The 14708-nt window shown below is 48.0% G+C and overlaps 1 protein-coding gene across 1 annotated transcript in view; it reads right to left on the bottom strand.

The window, feature by feature from the left end:
- Positions 1-14708, bottom strand: part of LOC134343814 (diacylglycerol kinase theta-like) — a 231988-nt gene that overhangs the window by 61684 nt on the left and 155596 nt on the right. The window contains exon 15 of the mRNA XM_063042563.1: positions 12203-12318. Within this exon, the coding sequence (XP_062898633.1) occupies positions 12203-12318 (116 nt within the window). The remainder of the gene's footprint in view (positions 1-12202; positions 12319-14708) is intronic.

Below are 14708 nucleotides of genomic sequence, written 5' to 3'. Positions count from 1 at the left end.
GGAGTAGCAATAACCCAAGAAATTATAAACCAGAGAGTCTTACTTCAGTGGTGGGCAAGTTGTTGAAGATCCTGAGAAACAGGTTTTATTAGCATTTGGAGAGACATAATCTGATGAGGGATAGTCAGCATGGCTTTGTCAAGGGCAGGTTGTGCCTTACGAGCCTTGAATATTTTGAGGATGTAACAAAACACATTGATGATGGTAGAGCAGAGGATATAGTGTATATGGATTTCAGTAAGGCATTTGATAAGGTTCCCCATGTGAGGCTTATTCAGAAAATAATGAGGCATGGACCCAAGTCCTTGCTTTGTGGATCCAGAATTGGCTTGTCTGCAGAAGGTAAAGGGTGGCTACAGGTGGTTTGTATTCTGCATGGAGGTTGGTGACCAGTGGTGTTCCACAGGGATCTGTTCTGGGACCCCTCCTCTTCATTATTTTTATAAATGACCTGGATGAGGAAGTAGAAGGGTGGGTTAGTAAGTTTGCTGTTGACACAAAGGTTGGGGGTGTTGTGGATTGTCTGGAGGGCTGTCAGAGGTTACAGTGGGACACCAATAGGGTGCAGAACTGAAGTGTAAAGTGGCAAATGGAGTTCAACCCAGATGAGTGGGAAATGGTTGATTTCAGTAGGTCAAGTTTGAAGATATAATATAATATTAATGGTAAGACTCATGGCAGTGTGGAGGATCAGCGAGATCTTGGTCTGTGTCCATAGTTCACTCAAAGCTGGTGAGCAGGTTAACAGTATTGTTAACAAGGTGTAGGGTGTGTTAGCCTTCATCAACCGTGGGATTGAGTTCAAGAGCTGTTATAGCTATATAAGACCTTAGTTAGACCCCACTTGGAGTACTGTGTTCAGTTCTGGTCACCTCACTACAGGAAAGATGTGGATACTGTAGAGAGAGTGCAGAGGAGATTTACAAGGATGTTGCCTGGATTGGAGAGCATGCCTAATGAGAATAGGGTGAGTGAACTTGGCCTTTTCTTCTTGGAGCGACGGAGGATGAGAGGTGACCTGATAGAGATGTATAAATGAGAGGCGTATAAATGAGAGGCATTGATCGTGTGGCTGGCCAGAGGCTTTTTTTCCGAGGCTGAAATGGCTAGCACGAGAGGTCATAGTTTTAAGGTGCTTGAAAGTAGGAAGAAGGGGATGTCAGAGGTAAGTTTTTCACACAGAGATTGGTGGGTGGGTGGACATCACTGGCAGTGACACTGGTAGAGGCAGATACAACTGTGCCCTTTAAGAGACTCTTAAATAGGTACACGGAGCTTCGAAAAATAGAGGGCTCTGCAGTCGGGAGATTCTATGTGGTTTCTAGAGTAGGTTACGTAGTCGGCATAACATTGTGGGCTGAAAGGCCTGTAATGTGCTGTAGATTTCTATGTTTTTCTGTTTAAGCCTGATGCAAATTATTCATTTAGTTCATCTGCCATCTCCTTGTCCCTGTTATTATTTCTTCAGCCTCACTTTCGAGCAATCTATATCCACTTTCATCTTTCTTATATTTTTTACTTGAAAAAGCTTTACTGCTGCTTACGCATGGGTGGGAGGAACTGAGGGGGGCTTTGAGGTTCTGATATTTTATTGTCATTCATTTTTTGGGGCACTCCATTTTTGTGGATGGTTGCAAAGAAAAAGAATTTCAGGATGTACATTTCTCTGACATTAAATATATCTTTAAAACCTTTGAAACTTTTGAAAAGCTTTTACTCTCCACTTTGATATTGCTTGCTGGCTTGCTTTCATATTTCATCTTTTCTCTCCTAATAATTCTTCTAGTTGCTCTCTGTAGGTTTTTAAAAGCTTCCCAATCCTCGATCTTCCCGCAAATTTTTGCCTTGTTACGTGCCCTCTCTTTTTTTTTACATTACGTAACGCGCTGTAATGTTTCACTGCTAATGTAATGGCCTCTCTGTAATGTTTCACTGCTGAGGTAATGGTTTCTCTGTAGCAGCAATGTTTGGGTTATGACTGGAGATAACGGGGCTTTGGAATGTGTGCTGAATGAGAGGCATGTTGATCTTTCTTGTGGGTCTGGGAGCAGGGATTTCGTGTTTTTTGTCAGGGAGAGATGAGGAGAGAAGACACGAACGGAGAGAGCTGGCAGACCGCCGGACGGAGTGAACTTGGAGCGAGGGTCCGAGGGTCGGCTACATTCGGAGGAGGTCGACAGGAAACAAATGGACGGAACCGTGAGCTCTAAAGTTGTGCATTAGACTGTTTCATGAGAAGGGGCCCTTTTCTTATTTTTGTTTCTTTACTAACCGTATAGTCAAATTAAGAATTATAAAGCTCAATCGTTTAATCACATATTGTGTACTGTTTGTTACTTCATGGTACTGATTTGTAACAGAGGAACACATCACTCAGCATCCACCCAAACAAGATTTCTTAAATTTGGCCGGGCCGGGGGCTGACTTTCCCTAGATTAAGCCGCTAGCCAAACCGAGGGTTATAATTAGCATCGACTTTCCTTGTCAACCATGGTTGTACTATTTCGCCATTTGAGTATTTCTTTGTTTTTGGAATACATCTATCCTGCACCTTCCTCATTTTTCCCAGAAACTCACGCATTTCTGGAGTCACTGGAACGATTACAACTGGTTGATCGGATTTCCCAATTCACATACCAGCTTTAATGGACTTGAACTCTGCTGTGTCTCCCCAACTGTGGACTACCACAATACAGAGCATTTCAAGAGATGAGATCCTACACCCATATTGTGTATTACGGAATTTGACAAGGTCCCGCATGGGAGGCTGGTCAGGAAGGTTCAGTCACTCAGCATTCAGGATGAGGTATTAAATTGGATTAGACTTTGGCTTTGTGGGAGAAGCCAGAGAGTGGTAATAGAGGGTTGCCTCTCTGACTGGAGGCTTGTGACTGGTGGTATGCTGCCGGGATCAGTGCTGGGTCCTTTGTTAGTTTGTCATCTATATCAATGATGGCCGTTATTCCATATGCCTAGATTAGCTCGCCTTCGGAGTTCCGGGATTTTGTGGCTCTGGAGGGGGTCAGTGTTTCTGCAGGAAATCGGTGTGTCGTGGGAGACGGAAGATCGAAGGAGCAAGCTGGCTGCTGGCTGTGTGCCCAGAGACCCGAGTTCTTTGGGCACACAGCTCGAAGAAAGCAACTCTACTGACTTTTAACATCATAATCAGTGAGTTGTTCGTTACGTCTCCCCTCTCACTGTGAAACGGAGACATCTCTTTCCCCTTATTAGGGGGAGAGAGAGCGCCTCAGGTATGTCGAATTACCAGGTGAATGAGTTGTCTTTGGGGTACTGCAAGTCTGTATCTTTATTCCTGCTTTGCTGCACGCTTGTGTGCTCGGTGGAGGGTACCGATGCTTTTTTTTGTTGGTCGGGGAGGGGGATCATTGCTTTGCTGCTTACGTGTGGGAGGGGGGAACTGAGGGGGGCTTTGGGGTTCTAACATTTAACTGTCATTCATTCTTTGGGTCACTCCTCTGTTTTTGTGGATGGTTGGGAAGAAAAAGCATTTCAGGATGGATATTGTATACATTTCTCTGACATTAAATGTACCTTTGAAACCTTTTATTTGGATGATAATATAGTTAACTGGATCAACAAATTTGCGGATGACACCGGGATTGGGGGTGTAGTGGACAGTGAGGAAGACTATCATGGCTTGCACAAGGATCTGCATCAGCTGGAAAAATGAGCTGAAAATGGCAGATGGAATTTCATGCAAACAAGTGCGAGGTTCTGCACTTTGGTAGGGCCAACCAGGGTAGGTCATGAACGGCAGGGCACGGAGGAGTGTGGTAGAACAAAGGGATCTGGAAATACAGGTCCATAGTTCTTTGAAAGTGGTGTCACAGGTAAACAGGATCATAAAGAAAGCTTTTGGCACTTTGGCCTTCATAAATCCATGTATTGAGTACAGGAGATGGGATGTTATGTTGAAGTTGTATAAGACATTGGCGAGGCCCAATTTAGAGTATTGCGTGCAGTTTTGGTTACCTACCCACAGGAAAGATGTAAACAAGGATGAAAGAGTGCAGAGAAAATTTACAAGGATGTTTCTGGGTCTGGAGGACCTGAATTATAAGGAAAGATTGAATAGGTTAGTCTAGTACTCTTTAGGCTATAGAAGACTGAGAGGAGATTTGATAAAGGGATACAACATTTTGAGGGGTATATATAGGGTTAATGTAAGCTGGCCATTTCCACTGACGTTGGGTGGGACGACAAATTGACGTCATGGGTTAAGTGAGAAAGGTGAGAAGTTTAAAGTGAGTATTAGGGGAAACTTCTTCACACAGAGGGTGGTGAGAGTGTGGAATGAGCTTCCAGCGTGTGGTGCATGTGAGCTCGATTTTGACATTTAAGAGAAGTTTGGATAACTGCATGGATAGTAGGGATACGGAGGGGTATGGTCCCAGTGCAGGTCAATGGGAGTAGGCAGCTTAAATGGTTTTGGCATGGACTAGATGGGCCAAAGGGCCTGTTTCTGTGCTGTACTATAATTCTATGACTCTAAACAGGCCCATGTCTGCTTCATCTCTCTGTGCATAAAGTCCACTGGAACAACCACACGAGTTGTACGTCTTGCTGTGAGTGACCCACCTCCTGACACCGACAACGTTTCTGTTTGCAAGCCACGTCAGGAATGTGATCGTATCTTCTCACTATTCTCTGCAATGACACAACCTACCACTTCAAATAGCGCACAAGTTTGAACAGTCACATTGCACGTTAAGCTGATGGAGAGGCAATGATGAGGTCATTGATCAAAACACAGTCTCCCTTTCTGATCTCTCCCACAATGCTATTTAACGGAGCAGCTCAAACACTTCGGCCTGTTAATCTGACCTCAGTGTTTGGAAAGATGTTGGAGTCGATTATTAAGGATGAGATCTCAGGGTACTTGGAGGCAACATGATCTGTAGTCGGCATGGTTTCCTCAAGGGAAAATCTTACCTGAAAATCTATTGCAATTCTCTGAGGAAATAACAAGCAGGACAGACAAAAGGAGAATTGGTGGATATTGTGTACTTGGATTTTCAGAAGGCCTTTAACAAGGTGCCACACGTGAGGCTGCTTTACAAGTTAAGAGCCCTGGGTGTTACAAGGAAGATACTGGCTAAATGGCAGGAGGCAAAGAGTGGGAACTGTCTGGCTGCTGGTGATGAGTGGTGTTCCACAGGGGTCGGTATTGGGACCGATTCTTTTCACCATATATCTCAATGATTTGGATGAAGGAATTAATGGGTTTCCGGCCAGGTTTGTGGACAATATGAAGATAGGTGGAAGGGCAGGTAGTGTTGAGGAAGCAGACAGGCTACAGAAGGACTTAGATTAGGAGAAAGGGCAAATAAGTGGCAGATGGAATAGTGTTGGGAAGTGTATGGTCATGCACTTTGGTAGAAGAATCAAAAAGGTAGACTATTTTCCAAATGGAGAGAAATTCAAAAATCTGAGATGCAAAAGGGACTTGGGAGTTCTGTCCAGGATTCTCTAAAGGTTAATTTGCAGGTTGAGCTGGTTATGAGGAAGGCAAATACAGTGTTAGCTTTCATTTCAAGAGGCCCAGAATATAGAAGCAAGGATATAATGTTGAGACTTTATAAAGCACTGGCAAGGCCTCACTTGGAGTATTGTGAGCAGTTCTGGGCCCATTATCAAAGAAAGGATGTGCTGACATTGGAGAGGGTTCAAAGGAGATTCCATGAAATGATTCTGGAACTGGAAGGCATACCATATGAACAGCGCTGGGAGGCTCTGGGCCTGTAAGATTCTGAAGAATAAGGTGGGATCTCATTGAAACCGATAGAATATTGAAAGGCCTCAACTGAGTGGATGTGGAGAGTAAGCTTACAATGGTGGAGGAGTCCAAGACCAGAGGGCACAGCCTCAAAATAAAGGGGGCATCCATTTAGAACAGAGATGAGAAGGAATTTACTTAGCCAGAGAGCGGTGGGGTTTGTAGCCACGAGCCATTGACAATATTTAAGGCAAAGGTTGATAGTTTCATGATTAGTCAGGGCATGAAGGGATACGGGGAGAAGGCAGAAGACTGGAGCTGAGAGGGAAATGTATCAGCCATGGTGAAATGGCAGAGCAGACTTGATGGGCCAAATGGCCTAATTCTGCTCTTATGTCTTATGATTTTATATAGAACACAGAATACGACAACCCAATACACAGGACACCATCCATTCCTTTTCTTTACATTCGGACAAGACACAAACAGACCAATGGTCAAAACCATCTCGTTGCTCTGGCTGCTTCCATGCAAAATAACGGTGAGGCTTTCTTCAATACATCAATACGAGGACACAGCAGTAATGCTGCAAAGAATTTGTGCTGTACCGAGATCATGAGGTTACCTCATTAACGTACCACTCTTCGTGCAACTTCTCATGGTAAAAGAAGTTCATTTTGGTTCGATTGTCATCACGCATAAAATATATTTCAGCACTGGATTATTGCAATAAAAAATGGGCCGCCTCCCCCAGCACAGTAAATTCCACTTTTTCATTCAGCAAATTTCACCATTTGCAATTACACGTCAGGTTTCTGTAGAATCATCAGCAAATATATTTGCTGAAAGCAAAATAATTAATACAGCTGTATCCCTGAATTTTGTTAAAATTGCTCTTTGATTCCAGTTGCTAAGACTGGAGCAAAAACACAAATAGGGTGTTATAGAGCACCACTACGCAGTCGGCGTGCTCCCGAGAGAGCGCAGTGCAAGCAGCAATACTGAGGGAGGGTCACACTGAGGGGGGGTGGTACTGAGGGATGGTCACACTGTGGGAGGGGTGGTATTGAGGGGAGTCACACTGTGGGAGGGGTGGTACTGAGGGAGTCACTGTGGGAGGGGTGGTACTGAGGGAGGGGTGGTACTGAGGGAGGGTCGCACTGTGGGAGGGGTGGTACTGAGGGAGTCACACTGTGGGAGGGGTGGTACTGAGGGAGGGTCGCACTGTGGGAGGGGTGGTACTGAGGGAGTCACACTGTGGGAGGGGTGGTACTGAGGGAGGGTCACACTGTGGGGGGGGGTGGTACTGAGGGAGGGTCACACTGAGGGAGGGGTGGTACTGAGGGAGGGTCACTCTGTGGGAGGGGTGGTACTGAGGGAGGGTCACACTGTGGGAGGGGTGGTACTGAAGGAGGGTCACACTGTGGGAGGGGTGGTACTGAGGGAGGGTCACACTGAGGGAGGGGTGGTACTGAGGGAGGGTCACACTGAGGGGGGTGGTACTGAGGGAGTCACACTGTGGGAGGGGTGGTACTGAGGGAGTCACACTGAGGGAGGGGTGGTACTGAGGGAGGGTCACACTGTGGGAGGGGTGGTACTGAAGGAGGGTCACACTGAGGGAGGGGTGGTACTGAGGGAGTCACACTGTGGGAGGGGTGGTATTGAGGGGAGTCACACCGAGGGAGGGGTGGTACTGAGGGAGGGTCACACTGTGGGGGGGGTGGTACTGAAGGAGGGTCACACTGAGGGAGGGGTGGTACTGAGGGAGTCACACTGTGGGAGGGGTGGTATTGAGGGGAGTCACACCGAGGGAGGGGTGGTACTGAGGGAGGGTCACACTGTGGGGGGGGTGGTACTGAGGGAGGGTCACACTGAGGGAGGGGTGGTACTGAGGGAGGGTCACACTGTGGGAGGGGTGGTACTGAAGGAGGGTCACACTGTGGGAGGGGTGGTACTGAGGGAGGGTCACACTGAGGGAGGGGTGGTACTGAGGGAGGGTCACACTGAGGGGGGTGGTACTGAGGGAGTCACACTGTGGGAGGGGTGGTACTGAGGGAGTCACACTGAGGGAGGGGTGGTACTGAGGGAGGGTCACACTGTGGGAGGGGTGGTACTGAAGGAGGGTCACACTGAGGGAGGGGTGGTACTGAGGGAGTCACACTGTGGGAGGGGTGGTACTGAGGGAGTCACACTGTGGGAGGGGTGGTATTGAGGGGAGTCACACCGAGGGAGGGGTGGTACTGAGGGAGGGTCACACTGTGGGGGTGGGGGGTGGTACTGAGGGAGTCACACTGTGGGAGGGGTGGTAATGAGGGAGGGTCACACTGTGGGAGGGGTGGTACTGAGGGAGGGTCACACTGTGGGGGTGGGGGGTGGTACTGAGGGAGTCACACTGTGGGGGTGGGGGGTGGTACTGAGGGAGGGTCACACTGTGGGGGTGGGGGGTGGTACTGAGGGAGGGTCACACTGTGGGAGGGGTGGTACTGAGGGAGGGTCACACTGTGGGAGGGGTGGTACTGAGGGAGTCACACTGTGGGGGGGTGGTACTGAGGGAGGGTCACACTGTGGGAGGGGTGGTACTGAGGGAGGGTCACACTGTGGGAGAGGTGGTACTGAGGGAGGGTCACACTGTGGGAGGGGTGGTACTGGGGGAGTCACACTGAGGGAGGGGTGGTACTGAGGGAGGGTCACACTGAGGGGGTGGTACTGAGGGAGTCACACTGTGGGAGGGGTGGTACTGAGGGAGTCACACTGTGGGAGGGGTGGTACTGAGGGAGGGTCACACTGAGGGAGGGGTGGTACTGAGGGAGGGTCACACTGTGGGAGGGGTGGTACTGAGGGAGGGTCACACTGAGGGAGGGGTGGTACTGAGGGAGTCACACTGTGGGAGGGGTGGTATTGAGGGGAGTCACACTGAGGGAGGGGTGGTATTGAGAGAGAGTCACACTGTGGGAGGGGTGGTACTGAGGGAGGGTCACACTGTGGGAGGGGTGGTACTGAGGGAGTCACACTGTGGGAGGGGTGGTATTGAGGGGAGTCACACTGAGGGAGGGGTGGTATTGAGAGAGAGTCACACTGTGGGAGGGGTGGTACTGAGGGAGGGTCACACTGTGGGAGGGGTGGTACTGAGGGAGGGTCACACTGTGGGGGGGTACTGAGGGAGAGTCACACTGTGGGGGGTACTGAGGGAGTCACACTGTGGGAGGGGTGGTACTGAGGGAGGGTCACACTGAGGGGGGGTGGTACTGAGGGAGGGTCACACTGTGGGGGGGGGTGGTACTGAGGGAGTCACACTGTGGGGGTGGGGGGTGGTACTGAGGGAGGGTCATACTGTGGGGGTGGGGGGTGGTACTGAGGGAGGGTCACTGTGGGGGTGGGGGGTGGTACTGAGGGAGGGTCACACTGTGGGGGTGGGGTGTGGTACTGAGGGAGTCACACTGTGGGGGTGGGGGTGGTATTGAGTGATGGTCACACTGGGAGGGGCAGTACTGAGGATCACACTATGGAAGGGGTGGAACTGTGGGGGAACACACCGTGAGGGGGACAGTTAGAAAACTTTGCTGTTGTAGTCAGCCTGAACAGTAATCCTGGACAATTGATCCAAGTGTCTGCAATGAATCGTTCAAATCACCATTTGTTGATATTACTGTTGGCTGCATTGTCACTGCAGCAGTTGGAATTCACTGCCAACTCCCTGTCTTATCACTGTGTCAACTTCTGGATTTCTCACTGTGCCAGTCCCTGATTTGTCAATGTGCCACCTCCCTAATTTGCCACTGTGACACCTCCCTGATTTGTCACTGAGACACCTCCGATTTGTCACTGAGACACCTTCCTGATTTGTCACTGAGACACCTCCCTGATTTGTCACTGAGACTTCACCCTGATTTGTCACTGAGACACCTCCCTGATTTGTCACTGAGACATCTCCCTGACTTGTCACTGAGACACCTCCCTGATTTGTCACTGAGACACCTCCCTGATTTGTCACTGAGCCACTTCCTGATTTGTCACTGAGATTTCACCCTGATTTGTCACTGAGCCACCTCCCTGATTTGTCACTGAGACATCTCCCTGATTTGCCACTGAGACATCTCCCTGATTTGTCACTGTGACACCTCCCTGATTTGTCACTGAGACTTCACCCTGATTTGTCACTGAGACTTCACCCTGATTTGTCACTGAGACACCTCCCTGATTTGTCACTGAGACACCACCCTGATTTGTCACTGAGACACCTTCCTGATTTGTCACTGAGACATCTCCCTGATTTGTCACTGAGACTTCATCCTGATTTGTCACTGAGACACCTCCCTGATTTGTCACTGAGACTTCACCCTGACTTGTCACTGAGACACCTCCCTGATTTGTCACTGTGACACCTCCCTGATTTGTCACTGAGACACCTCCCTGATTTGTCACTGAGACTTCACCCTGATTTGTCACTGAGACTTCACCCTGATTTGTCACTGAGACACCACTCTGATTTGTCACTGAGACACCTCTCTGATTTGTCACTGAGCCACTCCCTGACTTGTCACTGAGATTTCACCCTGATTTGTCACTGAGACATCTCCCTGATTTGTCACTGAGACTTCACCCTGACTTGTCACTGAGACACCTCCCTGATTTGTCACTGTGACACCTCCCTGATTTGTCACTGAGACACCTCCCTGATTTGTCACTGAGACATCTCCCTGACTTGTCACTGAGACACCTCCCTGATTTGTCACTGAGACACCTCCCCGATTTGTCACTGAGCCACTTCCTGATTTGTCACTGAGACACCTCCCTGATTTGTCACTGAGCCACCTCCCTGATTTGTCACTGAGACATCTCCCTGATTTGTCACTGTGACACCTCCCTGATTTGTCACTGAGACTTCACCCTGATTTGTCACTGAGACTTCACCCTGACTTGTCACTGAGACACCTCCCTGATTTGTCACTGTGACACCTCCCTGATTTGTCACTGAGACACCTCCCTGATTTGTCACTGAGACACCTCCCTGATTTTTCACTGAGACTTCACCCTGATTTGTCACTGAGACAACTCCCTGATTTGTCACGGAGACACCTCTCTGATTTGTCACTGAGCCACTCCCTGACTTGTCACTGAGACACCTCCCTGATTTGTCACTGAGACTTCACCCTGATTTGTCACTGTGACATCTCCCTGATTTGTCACTGAGACTTCACCCTGATTTGTCACTGAGACACCTCCCTGATTTGTCACTGAGACACCTCCCTGATTTGTCACTGAGACAACTCCCTGATTTGTCACTGAGACAACTCCCTGATTTGTCACTGAGACACCTCTCTGATTTGTCACTGAGACTTCACCCTGATTTGTCACTGAGCCACCTCCCTGATTGTCACTGAGACATCTCCCTGATTTGTCACTGAGACACCTCCCTGATTTGTCACTGAGACTTCACCCTGATTTGTCACTGAGACACCTCCTTGATTTGTCACTGAGACTTCACCCTGATTTGTCACTGAGACACCTCCCTGATTTGTCACTGAGACATCTCCCTGACTTGTCACTGTGACACCTCCCTGATTTGTCACTGTGACACCTCCCTGATTTGTCACTGAGACACCTCCCTGATTTGTCACTGAGCCACTTCCTGATTTGTCACTGAGACACTTCACTGATTTGTCACTGAGACATCTCCCTGATTTGCCACTGAGACATCTCCCTGATTTGTCACTGTGACACCTCCCTGATTTGTCACTGAGACTTCACCCTGATTTGTCACTGAGACACCTCCCTGATTTATCACTGAGATTTCACCCTGATTTGTCACTGAGACACCTCCCTGATTTGTCACTGAGCCACTCCCTGATTTGTCACTGAGACACCTCCCTGATTTGTCACTGAGACACCTCCCTGATTTGTCACTGAGACAACTCCCTGATTTGTCACTGAGACACCTCTCTGATTTGTCACTGAGACTTCACCCTGATTTGTCACTGAGACACCTCCCTGATTTGTCACTGAGACACCTCCCTGATTGTCACTGAGACATCTCCCTGACTTGTCACTGAGACAACTCCCTGATTTTTCACTGAGACTTCACCCTGATTTGTCACTGAGACACCTCCCTGATTTGTCACTGAGACACCTCCCTGATTTGTCACTGAGACACCTCCCTGGTTTGTCACTGAGCCAACCCCTGCCCTTCAGCCATTTTAGACTATAATACCATAAAAGATCAGAGCAGAAATAGGCCTCTCAGCCCATCAAGTCTGCTTGCCATTCCATCATGACTGATTTATTATCTGTCCCATTCGCATTCTCCTGCCTTTTTTTTGTAATCTGTCACGCTCTAGCTAATCAAATATCCATCAACCTCTGCTTTAAATATACTTAATGACTTGGCCTCCACAGTTGTCAGTATCAATGTACTCCACAGATTCATTTCCCTCTGGCCCTTTTATAACATGGTTCTGCGATATTTACCTGAATGTCAGGGATTATAACTGCAGAGAGTTGTTTGCTATCGATGGTAGTGTCTTTAACAAGCATATATATCCTCTCTGCTTCTGTAAAGCATGATAGTTCCAGAGCCACGGCACCTGAAACACAGGAGGAGCTGGAGTCAGGACCAATCTAATACTGCTGAAGCACAGCCAGCCATGGGCACGGAGATCCTCAAACATTACCATCGCACCGGTACCCAAACAAAAAAAAAACGTGACATATTTACAGCAAACCCAGTCAATGTGGCCTCTTCATGAAAGGCAGAGATTAAAGTCCAGCCTTTACGCCCCATCAACATGCCTCTTCATGAAACAACAGAGAATTTAGATTTAAATCTCACATCCATCCCACAACGTGAGGGAATAAAAATCTTTGTGTTATGACTCCATCACAATCTACAGACGTGAATTTAAAAGTCTAATGGCTTGTAGAAAGAAACTGTCCTGTAGCCTGCTGGTCCTGGCTTTAATGCTGTGGTACCGTTTGCCAGACAGAAGCAGCTGTAACAGTTATGGCTGGGGTGACTGATGTCCCCGATGATCTTCCAGGCCTTCGCTCTGCACCTGCTGCTGTAAATGTCCTCAGTTGAGGGAAGTTCACATCCACAGATGCACTGGGCTGTCCGTACCCTCTCTGCAGTTCCCATACCAGGCAGTGATACAGCCAGTCAGGATGCTCTCAGTGGTGCCCTGTAGAAAGTCTTGAGGATTTGGGGGCCTATGCCAAACTTCTTCAGTCACAGAAAGGTACAGCACAGAAGCAGGCTCTTTGACCCATCTCTTCCACACTGAAACCATTTAAACTGCCTGCTCCCATTGACTTGTACCAGGACCATAACCCTCCAGACCTCTACTGTCCATGTACCTTCAGGAACTTCCGCTAAATGTTGAAATTGAGCTCACATGCACCACTTGTGCTGGCAGCTCATTCCACGCTCTCATGACCCTGAGTGACCCTCATGTTCCCCTCAAACTTTTCAGCTTTCACTCTTAACACATGATCTCTGGTTCTAGTCCCTCTGAACCTTAGTGGATAAACCCTGCTTGCATTTGCCCTATCTATACCCTTCATAAATTTTGTATCCTATATCACATCTCCTCTCAACCTACTACGTTCTAAAAAATACAGTCCTAACCTGTTCAAATCTTTCTTTGTAACTCAAGTATTCCAGACCCGGCAAAATCCTTGTAAATTTTCTCTGTACTCTTTCAACCTTACTTGCATCTTTCCTGTAGGTCGGTGACCAAAACTGTGCAATACACATCAAATTAGGCCTCAACAATGTCTTAATACAACTTCAACGTAACATCCCATTTCCTGTACTCAATACATTGATTTATGAAGGCCAATGTGCCAAAAGCTTTCTTTACGACCCTATATACCTGTGACGCTATTTTCAACAAATTATATACTGGTATTCCCAGATTGCTTTGTTCTACCACACTCCTCAGTGCCCGACCGTTCACTGTGTATGACCTGCGCTAACTGGTCCTAATGAAGTGCAAAATGTCGCACTTGTCTGCACCAAGTTCCATCTGCCATTTTTCTAGCAGATGCAGGTCCCTCTGCAAGCCAGGATAACCATCCTCACTGTCCACTACATCCCCAATCTTGCTGTCATCCACAAGTTTGCTGATCCAGTTAACCACATTATCATCCAGACCACTGATATAGATTCAAAACAACATAAAAGCGAGCACCACTGGTCACAGGCCTCCAGTCAGAGAGGCAACCCTCTACTACCACTCTCTGGTTTCTCCCACAAAGCCAGTGTCTGATCCAATTTACTACCTCCTCCTGAATGCTGAGTGACTGAACTTTCTTGACCAACCTCCCATGCAGGACCTTGTCAAATGCCTTGCAAAAGTCCATGTAGACAACATCCACTGCCCTGCCTTCATCCAGTTTCCTAGTAACTTCTTGAAAAAGGTCTATAAGTTCGTTATGCATGACCTACCACGCACGAAGCCATGCAGACTATCCAAATACCTATATAACCGGTCTCTCAGAACACCTTCTAAAAACTTCCCCACAACGGAGTCAGACTAACCAGCCTCTAATGACCTGGTTTCTGTTCAGTCGTTTTTAAACAGCAGAACACCAATGGCTATCCTCTGATCCTCTGGTACCTCTCCTGTCGCGAAGGATATTTTAATATCACTGCTAGGGGCCTGGCAATTTCTGCACTTGCCACCCCGAGGGTCCACGAGATCACCTTGTCAGGCCCTGAGGATTTATTCACCTATTGCTACAAGGTAGCAAACACCTCCTCCTCTGTCACTTTGCCTCACTTCTATAGACTCTGTATCCATCTTCTGAGTAAATACAGATGCAAAGAACGCATTTAAGATTTCCCCATTTGTTTTGGCTCCATACATGGATTACCATTCTAGTCTTCCAGAGGACTGATTTTGTCCCTTGCAATCCTCTTGCTCTTAATTTATCTGTAGAATCCCTTAGGATTCTCCTTCACCTTGTCTGCTAG

The sequence above is a fragment of the Mobula hypostoma genome, chromosome 3 (assembly GCF_963921235.1).
Source record: "Mobula hypostoma chromosome 3, sMobHyp1.1, whole genome shotgun sequence".
Classification (NCBI taxonomy): domain Eukaryota; kingdom Metazoa; phylum Chordata; class Chondrichthyes; order Myliobatiformes; family Myliobatidae; genus Mobula; species Mobula hypostoma.
The sequence above is the reverse complement of the archived record's forward strand: the minus strand, read 5'-3'. Positions and strand labels throughout refer to the sequence as shown.